This window comes from Triturus cristatus, chromosome 6 (assembly GCF_964204655.1).
Source record: "Triturus cristatus chromosome 6, aTriCri1.1, whole genome shotgun sequence".
Taxonomy (NCBI): domain Eukaryota; kingdom Metazoa; phylum Chordata; class Amphibia; order Caudata; family Salamandridae; genus Triturus; species Triturus cristatus.
The window spans coordinates 1397819172-1397831342 of record NC_140589.1 but is presented as its reverse complement, the minus strand read 5'-3'; the positions used below and the strand labels follow the sequence as shown (position 1 = coordinate 1397831342).

At 49.3% G+C, this 12171-nt stretch overlaps 1 protein-coding gene across 2 annotated transcripts in view; it reads left to right on the top strand.

The window, feature by feature from the left end:
- Positions 1-12171, top strand: part of CFAP61 (cilia and flagella associated protein 61) — a 2048453-nt gene that overhangs the window by 1311251 nt on the left and 725031 nt on the right. For both annotated transcript variants that reach the window (XM_085612416.1, XM_085612415.1), the window contains exon 19: positions 8986-9087. In XM_085612416.1, the coding sequence (XP_085468542.1) occupies positions 8986-9087 (102 nt within the window). The remainder of the gene's footprint in view (positions 1-8985; positions 9088-12171) is intronic.

The following is a 12171-nucleotide window of genomic DNA, read 5'->3' as shown; positions in this document are numbered from 1 at the left end:
GCTAGAGTGGAATGAGCACGCAGCCCCACCTGAGGCTCCTTTTCAGCCACAGAGTAACAGGCTTTGATGCACAAGACAACCCAGCGGGACATAGTCCTCTTGTGTACCGCCCGACCTTTCTTGGTGCCAACGTAGCCAACAAAGAGTTGGTCATCCACCCTGAATGGTTGTGTGCGGTGGAGGTAAAACGAAATGCGGGTGGAGGTAAAACGAAAGCGCACGTTTTGGGTCCAGACGGTGGAGTCTTTCTTCCTCTCTGGAAGGATGTGGAGGTGGGAAGAAAGTGGGCAAGGTAACAGTCTGCCTAATATGAAAGGCTGTGACAACTTTTGGCAAAAAGGAAGGCCGGGGCCTGAGCACCACCTTGTCCGGATGAATGGAAAGGAAAGTAGGCTTACAAGAAAGAGTCTTGAGCGCACTCACTCATCTAGCGGATGTGAAGGCAACCAGGAAGGCAGTCATCAGAGTCAAAAGACGAAGAGGACAGTTGTGAAGAGGCTCGAAAGGAGCGCACATCAGATAAGTTAGAACTAGATTCAAGTCCCACTGTGGCATCACAAACGGAATAGGAGGGAAAATGTGTGTAATGCCTTCGAGAAATCCATTTACAACCGAGGACTTGAAAAGAGACGGCTGATCAGGTAGTCTGAGAAAGGCCAAAATGGCAGAAAGATAGCCTGTAATAGTGCCCCGAGCAGAGCCCTGCCAGGCCAAAGAAAGAAGGAACAAAAGGACCTCGGAAAGAGGGGCAGAAAGGGGATCCACAGCCTTTGCTGTGCACCATGCCACAAATTTGTTCCACCTGCAGGCGTATACCACTTTAGTGGAGGGACGCCTGGCTGCCAGAATGACATCACAGACTTCAGGAGGCAAGTCAAAGGGAATCAACTGCCGCCGCTCAATCTCCATGCAAGGAGGTGAAGACTGGACAGGTTCGGGTGCAGGACCGTCCCCTGTTGCTGCGACAGAAGATCCTCCCGAAGAGGCAGACGAATTGGGGGATCCACGCTCATACTGAGCAGCTCGGGATACCAAACTCTTCGAGCCCAGTCCTGCGCCACAAGAAGGACTTGAGCCCGGTCGCTTCTGAACTTCTTCAGCACTCTGGGCAGAAGTGGTATAGGTGGAAAGGCGTACAATAGACCGCAACTCCACTCACGACGAAAAGCATCTCCGAGTGAGTGCCGCCTTGGAAATTTCAACGCGCAGAACTACTGACATGGACCGTTCTCTTCGGTGGTGAATAGATCTAACCAAGGCTCTCCATACTGTTGAAAGAGACCTTGCGCCACCTCCGAGTGAAGACGCCATTCGTGATCCATCATGCACCTGCGGCTGAGCTCGTCTGTCCTGGCGTTCAGCGAACCTGCCAGGTGTTGAACCACCAGGGAAATGCCCTGATGTTCCAGCCATGTCCAGAGGTGGAGAGCCTCCTGACATAGGGTCCACGACCCCACCCCGCCCTACTTGTTACAATACCACATGGCGGTGGTGTTGTCCGTGAACACCTGCACTACACACCCCTTGACAGACCGAAGGAATGCCTTCAGTGCAAGACCGATCGCCCGAAGCTCCAGAAGGTTGATATGGAGCTTGGACTCCGCCGGAGACCAGAGGCCTCTGATCTTCACCTCTCCCATGTGGCCACCCCATCCCAGGAGGGACGCATCTGTCACCACCGTGTGCTCCGGTTGGAGAAGGGAGAGGGATCTGCCGCTGACCCAATGCTGGTTCATGAGCCACCACTGCAACTGCTGTGCAGTGCCCTCTAAGATCTGGACGTGTCCGGACAGGTCCCCCTGATGCTGCGCCCACTGGAACTTCAGGTCCCACTGCAGAGCCCGCATATGCCATCTGGCATGGTTGATCAGAAGGATGCAGTAGGCAATGAGGCCCAGCAGCCTCAGGGTCATCCTGACCGAAACCCAGGACAAGGGCTGAAAGATCGAAATCATAGACCGAATTTCCCGGACTCGCTGTGCGGGAGGATAAACCCGAAACTGCGCCATGTCCAGAACCGCTCCGATGAAAAGGAGCTGCTGAGAGGGTACCAAGTGCGACTTCAGCACGTTGATGGAGAACCCCAGCAAATGCAGGAGATCGGCCATAGTCTGGAGGTGGGAAACGACTACCTGGGGCTAGCCCGCCTTCAACAGCCAGTCGTTGAGATAGGGGAAGACTGAAACCCATGATCTGCGCAGATGAGCTGCGACCACCGTCATCACTTTCGTGAACACCGGAGGGGCGCTGGTAAGGCCAAAAGGGAGCATGGTGAACTGAAAGTGCTCGTGGTCAACCGTGAACCGCAGGTAACGCCGGTGGGCCGGCAGGACGAGAATATGATAGTCGGCGTCCTGAAAGTCTAACGCTACCATCCAGGCTTGCGAGTCTAGGGCAGACAAGACCTGAGCCAATGTGAGCATCTTGAACTTCTCCTTCCGGAGGAAGCGATTGACGTTCTGAAGGTCTAAGATAGGACGTAGGCCCTTGTCCTTCTTGGGAACCACGAAGTAGTGGGAATAACAACCACGACCTACTTCAGGCGTCGGACCGCGCTCGATGGCCCCCTTGGCCAAGTGGGCCGCAACTTCCTGCTGGAGAAGTGCCAAGTGATCCCCCGACATGAGGTGGTACTGAGGTGGCATGGCTGGAGTGGTAGTCTCGAAGGGGATGGAGTCGCCTCTTCAGACAATTTGCAGCACCCACTGGTCCAATGTGATGGTACGCCAGTGGGGGAAATGATGGCGAATACGTTCGCCCACTTGCGTTTGATGGACCTGAAAGGACAGACTAGGAAGGCTTAGCAGTGGATGCCACGGGTGGAGGTGGACTGCCCCTCTGAACCACCTCGACGGTTCCCACGTCCGCGCTGAGATTGTTGCTGTGCCGGCCAGTGGCTCTGCGAACGTAGTGGGGCGCCCCTTCCATGGCCACAAAAGGAGCGAAAGGCAGAAGGCGGAGAAGGCAGAGTGGCTGACAGGCCCAGGAATTGGCCGTGGCCCGTGAGTCCTTAAAGCGCTCCAGCACACTGTCTGCCTTAGTGCCAAAAAGGGGAATGCCATCAAAGGGCATGTCCATCAGGGTATTCTGCTCATCCCCCGAAAAGCCAGTTGTTCTCAGCCAGGCGTGGCGCCTAAGCGCCACCGTCGTGGAAATCGCCTTGCCCAGTGAGTCGGCGGTGTCAAGCCCACAACAAATGGTGAACTTAGCTGCGTCTCTCCCAGCAGCAACAGCTTGGGAGAGGACTGTCTGGACCTCCTCGGGACAGCTAGGCAGCACCTGTGCAACCGTGTCCCACAGAGAGTGGGAATAACGGTCCAAGAGGCATGCGGTGTTCACTGACCGCAGCCCTAAGCTGGCAGATGAAAACAGCTTCTTGCCAAGCTGGTCCAGCTTCTTGGATTCCCTATCCGGAGGTGGGGAAGGGAACGCGCTTTGGGACGCAGAGGCCTAGACAACCAAGCTCTCAGGGGTAGGGTGTTGAGAGAGGAAGAGCGGGACGCCCGGAGTCGGGCGATGGTGTCGGGCCATGTTCTTGTCCACAGGAGCCCCTGTGTTGGGCCTGGACCAGGTGCCCAAAAGAAGGTCCGAAAGTGCGTCATTAAAGGGCAGCAAGGGCTTTGAAGAGGTTGCCGCCGGTTGGAGCACTTCTGTCAGGATATTTGTCCTGACAGCCACTGTAGGGAGCTCGAGGCGGAGGGCCTCGGCCACCCTACGCAACACCACTGTGTAACCTGCTCCCTCCTCCGTAGCCACGGTAGGAGGAGACAGCATTTCAGGGTCCGGCGAATTGTCATGACCTCTGGCTTCCCCCAAATTCCTCCCAGTTTGGATCATAAGCACAATCCTGTGCGAGAGGGTCCTCAGACCCCTCCCAGTCCTCCCCTTCCTCCGAAGTCTGTGGAACAGGCTGAAAATACAGAGGACGGACAGAGGGAATAAATCCCATTGGTGCTGGAACTGGCGTTGATCGACGCCAATCCGGCTCCATGTCCGGTTCAGGGCTGAAACTGGGGACGACGTCATCCCGAGGAGCGGGCGGCGTCGGAAGCGGTGCCGGTGGAGTCGACGTCGGGGGAGGCGTAACAAGGTCAACCGGTGTCGACCGGGGTCCGATCCCGGATCCCATGGGGGCCTGCGGTGCCGGGACCGGAGCCCGCGGCGATGGAACAACAGGACCCCCAGTCGGGACTGCGGGGCCCGGAGGCACACCGGCGGGTCCAGATGGCCCAAAGAATCAGGCCATGGCTGCAAGAAACTCTTGCATCTGGGCAGGCGTCGCCGCCGGACCCGGGAAGGGCGATGTCACAGGCTCCACCAGAGCCGTGGGGGTGGTACCGCCCGCACCCTCAGCCGGGTCGCGCGACTGATGAGGGGAAGCCGAAGAGTGACGACGCTTCTTCGACTTCTTTTTGGAATGCTTCGGCTTACCTGACCCCGAATGCGAAGACTTAGATCCAGAAGAATGATGGTGACGACTCCGCGACCGGTCCCTCAACCTCCCACGGGACTGGGACCTTGAACGGCGCGGAGCCGACTGCCGGACTTCCAGCAACTTTCGGGACCGCTCCCGCAAAGTTTTCGGCACCATGGCCCAGCAGTTGAGGCACGACTTGGAGTTGTGGTCGTGCCCCAGGCAGTAGAGACACTCGCAATGCGGGTCCGTCACCGACATCATGCGGTGACAGTCTCCACAGTTCTTAAACCCGGGCATCCATATGGCAGCAGGAGTCGATCGACTCAGGAAAAATAGGAGACTAAAAGCCTAAAAAAACGCAGTAAAAAAACGACTGGGGCTACTAGCTCTTCCCAGATCTGTGCTTGCTGGCGCGCAGAAAGAAAGAACTGACGTCAGCGCACGTGGGCGGCATCTAAGTACTGCCCGCGACGTCATCCCGGCGATCACAACGACGGACGCGGAGCCGCACGACGCCACCTACCGATGTGCAGGGGTACTGCTGACGAAAACTTTCCGGATCCAGCCTGACGCCTGGGGGAATTCTAAGGTAAGGAATCTATCACTACGTGTTTCTTTCAGATATGGTATTTAAATACCATTTGATGTTTCTGCTTCTCGCACTGCGAGAAAGCAGAAGGGTATGCCTGGTTGGGGGCGTGCGGGTGGGCGAGTCGAGGAGGAGTGGCTTGCCCAATGCTATGGGCCCTGACTGGTCGGCCCTCTGGGGCTGACCAAACCAGTCTTTCTCTATGTAGGCTGCATGCAGCCTACATAGAGAAAATGGTCTCCCATAGGCTCCCGAGCGGGCACCGTCCCCACCAATCAGAACGCTGCCATTGCAGCATTGTGATTGGCTTAGGGGAGGGGAGGGAGGCTGCCTGTGGCTGCTTCCTGTTCAGGAGAGCTGCAGGAAAACGCAGGACCGTCCAGGAGCTGAGGCAGTGCGGGACCCGGTAAGGTAAGTTTAAAAAAATTCATTTATGTTTTTTTTTTTTTAAATCGCTGACCATTAACATGAAGCCCTGATGAGAGTCCCGGTAGCAGAGGACTGGGTCTTGAAACGCGTCGGCACTTTTTTTCAACACGGAGGAATTTGAATAAACTTGTGACGTGAGGGATTTGTACTGAATTGTATGACCCACGCACACACTCTAAACAGTTTCCCGTGTTTGGCACATGTTTGGCCCCAAAAACAAGATAGCGATAAGAGTATTCTAGTTTCTGATGTTATGATGCAAAAGTCCAACGTTGTTGTATATAAATGTGTTTGTATATAAGCATTTCATGCACTGTCTATTGTGATTTGTCATAAGTATTTTTCATGTTTTGTATGTTAATTTGAAAAATGTGTATCTCTTCACTTCTCATGCAACTAAAATCTTTTTGGTAAATATAAACAATTGCAAAGAAAGGAATGGTTTAATAAAAAATTCCATTCAAACAAAAAAGATAGTGGTTGGTTTGTTGCTCAAAAATAACAAGAGCATAACGTCAAACGGAGCCAGGGTCTCCTTTTTGTATTCAATTTAGTACGGCCCTACCTGGTTCTGGTCCTTTGGGTCTATCCCTCCAAGTTTTTGTACTTTTAGGAAGTTGGCATTTTCTTGTCCTAACCATTTGTGCCTTCTGCTAGTATCCTGGGTCACATGACTGCGAATGGTTCTGGTGTTGGTGTTTGTGTATTTCTTCCAGACAGTGACACAATAGAGGATTAGATGTGGACTGAATAGGCCATCCTGTCAGGATGGTTGGGGTGGAGCTTTACACAGCCCCACTTACATTTCAAAGGACCCTGCCTCTTGCACACACAAAGGAACCTGCCACTAGTCTTTGGCTAACTCAGACTTCTCTGAGCCTTGGCCGGGAAAGGGAAGAACTTTCCAAAACCAGATGTCGGGGTAGTATAGGGAATCCCCACTTCAGAGGCTGGCACCAGGTATAAATATTGGACCCCCAAAGCCTGTCATCAGTACACTCCTGGACCTGCAGATATTACAAGAGGAAGGACTGCCCTGACTGCCCTGCTGCTTGAGGCCTGTCTTGTTCCCCTAGAGGACTGCCCTGCTGTTTGAGGCCTGCCTTTCCCTCAGAAGACTGTCCTGCTGCTTAAGGCCTGCCCAGACCTGTGAGAAGAAAGACTGGACCTGCTCCCTTCATCCCAGGCTACCTGAGTGACTCCAAGGGTCAGTTGGCTGACCTCCTGGTCTGAGCTACAGAGACACAACAAGCTCCAGAGACCACCTTGCAACTGTCCAGCTGACTTGCTGCACTGGACCTGCAACTGTATCTGCCAGAGTCCTTCTAGTCTCTGCCAGAGTAAGTCCCTGATCCCCAAAAGGTCCCCACCCCCAGGTCATGGACACTTGGCTGGCATCAGAGTGCACTTATCTACAAGAAAAGGTGAAATCCTGAGGTTTTAGGACCTTCATGACAGCGAACAAGGCCCATTTGCGCAAAGACTCCCACGACGACCACCAACACAACGCTCCGTTGAACCTGACTCTTTGCGTTACAACTACCGCCAGCAACGACTGGCATATATGAGATCTGCACTTTGCACTACAGCAACAACGGTCTGTGGTAACCGCAATGCAAAGTTCCAGTAACATCTGTCTGCGATGCCCAACCTGATCTTCATGCTGCAGTGACAAACGCACACAACACCACGCCTGCTCTTCGCACTTCGGCGATTACCGACCACGACACTCTCCCTGCTCCTTGTAGCCCCCCCACCGCAAATGGAACTCTTCATGCCAGACTTTGAGAAGGTACTTTTTTTCAGCCTGGACTAACCGGGTTGCTGTATCCGTCCCACACTTCTTCATGGTCAGCCTCAGCTTGTCACTTTGCCCCAGTCTAGCATGACCAGACGACCGAGAGTGGTGCTTTGTGCTTTTAGGTGTTATATCTACTTAAAATGTTAAAGTTGAATATCTTCAGTTCTACTTATTGTATTTTTGTCGTTCAGGTATCATTTTATTTGTTCAAATGTATTTGATGTTCCTAAATTGGTTTGGGATTTTTCTTGTGTTGTGTGTTCATCTTGTTACTATTGGTGTCCTGCATAAATAGTTTACACCTTGCCCCTAGGTTAAGCCTGACTGCTTTTGTGCTAAGCTACCAGAGGGTAAAGCACAGTTTCATTTAGTGACTTTTGTGGTTCACCGTGACAAGGATTATGGTTGTTGCCTGAGTGAGTCTTCTGCTCCCCTCAACCAATAACCCAGTTTCTTACAGACCTGTATGATTAGCAATTTTGTGCTTTTTGGTGGGTTTCAAGAGTACAATCAGAATGGCTTGGCGGATTGTGGGTGGGGGAAGGCGGGTAGTGAGCCTGTAGCTATGGCTTCCTTAGGCGTGGGGCCAGCATACCAGAATATGTGTTATACATTTTAGTGAGCAGACAGGCTTGAACTGTGAATGTTTAGGCGTAGTCCCAACTAGTTGCCCAGAGCAGTTGTCCCATGAAAGCTCTTCAGTTGCTGTGAGTCGACCAACAGTCAAAAGCAATGAGTACAAACGAATTCCATCGTATAACAAGCTTTCCTGCATCAAAGAGTTTCCAGTTGTTGCTACCCATTTTAAAGTGCAACGGTATTACTCTTCTCCGATAGCGTCATAACCATGGGACCTTGCCAAGCATGTGCTCATTTTGTATCCAACTGGGCTCACCTCTAGACAATGATCCTGGCCGGCCTCTTACCTTGCATCGAAGATAACATGTGTCAGAGGTGGTCCATGACTCTGTGACTCCAAGAGAACTGCACCTCTGCTTTGCTGCAGTGCTGAATAGGGGGCAGCAATCTTGTGCTGGTTTACACCCATTCTGGGGCCTAGTGTGGTAGTCTAATACTTCCAGCACCATTGTGTTTTCATAATTTTGATGGCCATCAGAAAGCAGAGGTTCAAGCATGTGGTGCCGATGAGTACTACAACTCCATCTTGAAAACATGCCCATTTTACATTAGATTTGAATATATATCTAGGATGCGTAGAATTAGCGTCTGAACTCCGTGGTTTTACATCCAACATTTTGCAAGATGTTTGAAAAGTGACTGCGTTTTCTGTTTGAGTGTATAACTGCTACTGTATATGCTGCAGGCTACTTTCAGGTAGATGTGCAAACAGAAAGTGGCAAATCTCGGTCTAATCAAGAAAGGCCTCGATTTTCACTCACTTCATTCTCACCCTAATTGTTTGAGGGAAATTGCTTCATGAATTGGAATTACTGTATGTTTGAGATGAGGAAGTTTTAGCATGGCTAACTATGGAAAGCCCTTGACCAAGCATCGGTTATGATGCCTGTGTAATAAGAAGAGTAGCCTGTCATGGATAGCTTTTACTCCGGTATCATTCATTGGACACTCTTTAAATGCATCTCATTTCTCAAGCCCCCACATTTGCAGTTATATTTACTAGATCATAAAAAGGTGTGTTTTTTGTGTAATTTATTCCAGTGTTTAAGTGAAATGCTGCAAAATAGAGCCACCATCCACTTGTAATGTGCTGTGTTTTTACGTTTTTAGCCCACACTTGAGGTTTAACAACATTACGTTAGTATCTACTAATGGACTTCCTGATAAGCGGCTGACAGGGTTAAAGGATGGATACGGATTTCTAGCCAACAGGTATGTGTTCTTTTACAAATATGTTTGACTTTTCCCAAAGTAATGTTGAATTATCTGACTCTGCCATCTCTGCATGAGACACCAGACGTCCCACCTCATTCTCTGATTTGTAAGGCATGTGGTTTTGACCTAGTTGAGTGCCTGCTTTTGTTTGTATGCATAGTAACTATCTTTCCAAGTTAATTTCGCCTTTTCTTTTCTTTTCCATCGTTTTTCCAATTTGATTTGTTCTTTCTAGAGCACAAAGTTTGTACCAATTTTCTCAGTTTGAGGTTGTCTTTGTTTAGTCTCCCCTGCAATGCCTTTCTTCTTTTACAGCCCCATCGTGCCTTTATTGAGGAAGCATTCTACAAAGCCGCTATTATCAACCCGGTTTTCTCCTATTACTCCTGTCAGAAAATCTAAGACTGTGATGCTTGTTGTTTTCAACAACACTGTTTCAAGTATTTACCAAAAGTCTTTCTTTTTTGATTCTTGCATCGGGTTGGGTGTCTCGTGAAAACAATTTGACGGTGTCAACAGAAAAAAATCCCAATTTTTTGCTGCCTTTCTTATAGTCTGAGATTCATCTGTTTATGCAGCTGAGTTCGTGCAGGTACGTGATTCACAATCTCGCATCTGATGGATCTTTTTAAGTTGCTTAAGACGCAAAGGGACTCAGCAATAATAAAACAATTTGACTTTCGTGAAACCATTTGGCGTCACAGTAAGGACCAAGAATCAGCAATTGAAGTAGTTTTATTGCTAATTAATATTCATACAAATATATATATGCATATCAAGAGAACATAAAAAAGATACAGAAATACTGCTGGCGAACTGAAATTTGCATTAGGTTCCGTCTCAGTAGGATAAGATATGAAATAACCATAGCCACAGCAATTCAGAAACTGAGAAATAAAAATAGGTGCTCCTTAATGAAACTCCGATTCTCTCTCCTAGTTCTGAATTCATCTAATCAAGGTTTCTAAATCTAGAATAAGGATGGTTTGTAGAATGGGTCTTAAGGAAATTCAGGAATGCTAGAAGGTGTCAGCATAGTAAAGATGCCAGTAGAAGTCTTCCAGAATTGGAATAAGTGTTTAGCATGAAGATTCACACTTGCAACAGTAAAGGAAGCAGAGAGGTCTGTACCCCTCAAAGTGTAAGGGAATCTGCTCTCCTCTAACAGTGTGAACATTAATTAAAACAAACGTCAGCAACAGTCATATCTCCCCCCCACCATCATGCACCATAAGTTCACTTCTCATAGTGTGCATTTGCAACATCCTCTGAGTTTCTCATCCCACACAACTTGGACAGTTACTGCAACCTTGAACATCCCTCCATCCTGATACATGATGAATAGTAGGCTTCAACTGCTCATTAGGTCTTAACGTTTATTGATAAGATTTCTCTTCTCAGACCTTACTATCAAGAAACTAATACCGGCAACAATGCTGCTTTCTCTAGCTAAGGAAAACAAACTTGAGAATGCACTAAACAAAGCAAAATACATTTTAAAATTAAGGCCTTTAGTAAGGCTAACTTTAACTAAACGTTTAAAAGTGCACTTCAAAGACATGGTTATACTTGTGCCCATGTAACTTAAGAACTGATGCAAACATGAGTAAAAGCATACACGATTACACTTTCAATTAAGACTTCCAGAATATATGAAACTGTGACTTAAAGTATAAATGCAAACGTGAACACATGTCTTCATGTTAAACTGAACATTATCATTATCGCACATGTTTATAAAACTCTAGTTTCTACAGTAAATACATTTCATTAATGCTTTAAATGTTCACACACGTTAATATTATTAAGGCACACAGCAGATATAATGTCAAAATATAAATGCAAATTGCACAATGATGACATGTAAGGGATGGAGTCTAAATTGCGCTGCTCCACAGCTTTATCAAGGTTATGTTATGTTATGTTATGTTAAATTTAGCTTATAAAGCGCACGTACGCCCGTAGGCTTCATGGCGCTGTAGGAGGTTCTCAGAGCATAACACAACAACAGGAGAACAACTTAGAACGTCTAAGGATAAGCTTCTCTAAAAAGCCAGGTCTTAAAGGCTAGTCTAAAGGCTAGAATATCCTCGTGTGACCTTAAAGAAGCTGGCAAGGAGTTCCAGAGGGAGGCAGCAAGAAAATGAAAAGAGCTGCCGCCCTGACGTTGTTTCCTAACAACCGGCACCATGAGCAAGTTTTTGTGACCAGAGCGGATGTTGCGGGAGGGGGTGTATCTGGCAAGCAGATTGATGATAAATTTGGGGCCTTTACTTTGTAATGCCCTAAAGATAATGCAGCCGGTTTTAAAAGCCGCCCTCTGGGCTACCGGCAGCCAGTGCAGGTCTGCCAGGCCTGGCCTGATGGACTGCCATTTAGGAAGCCCACAGATCAGCCTGGCCGCCTGATTTTGAACCAGCTGCAGCCTCTTGAGCTGCCCGGCTGGAAGGCCCAAATATAAACTATTTGAGTAGTCCAGCCTAGACAGCACAAGGGCGATGGTCACCTGTATCAGGGCAGAATGGGTTAGGAAATGGGCAATCTTTCTAATCTTGCGCAGCTGAAAGAAGCAAGCGGAAACAACTGACCCTACCTGACTTTTCAGGGAGAGGTCTTCACTAAAGGTGACTCCAAGGCTCTTAACTGTGCGGGAATTGGAGGGGGGATTTCCCATCTCCAGAGGCCAAAATTGAGGTCCCCAGCTGAGTTCGCTCTTCCCAGGCAAGATCAATTCAGTCTTGCCTGGGTTACGTTTTAGGTGGTTAAGGCCCATCCATCTCTGGATATGAGCCATGACCTCCCTAAACTCAGTGACAGCATCCGGCGACCCCAGGGGGAAAACCAATTGCAGATCATCTGCGTAATTAAAGATCCACACTTTGAATTTCCTCAAGGAGTACAAAAGGGGACGCAAGTATAAATTAAATAAAAGGGGGGACAGGGATGAGCCTTGAGGGAGCCCGCAATCGTTCTTAATTCTAGGGGCTGTGAAAGTGCCCAGTCTCACTGCTTGAGTCCGGTCAGACAAGAATGATTCCACCCAGCTCAGGGCAGCACCTCTGAGGCCTGCCTGCTCGACAC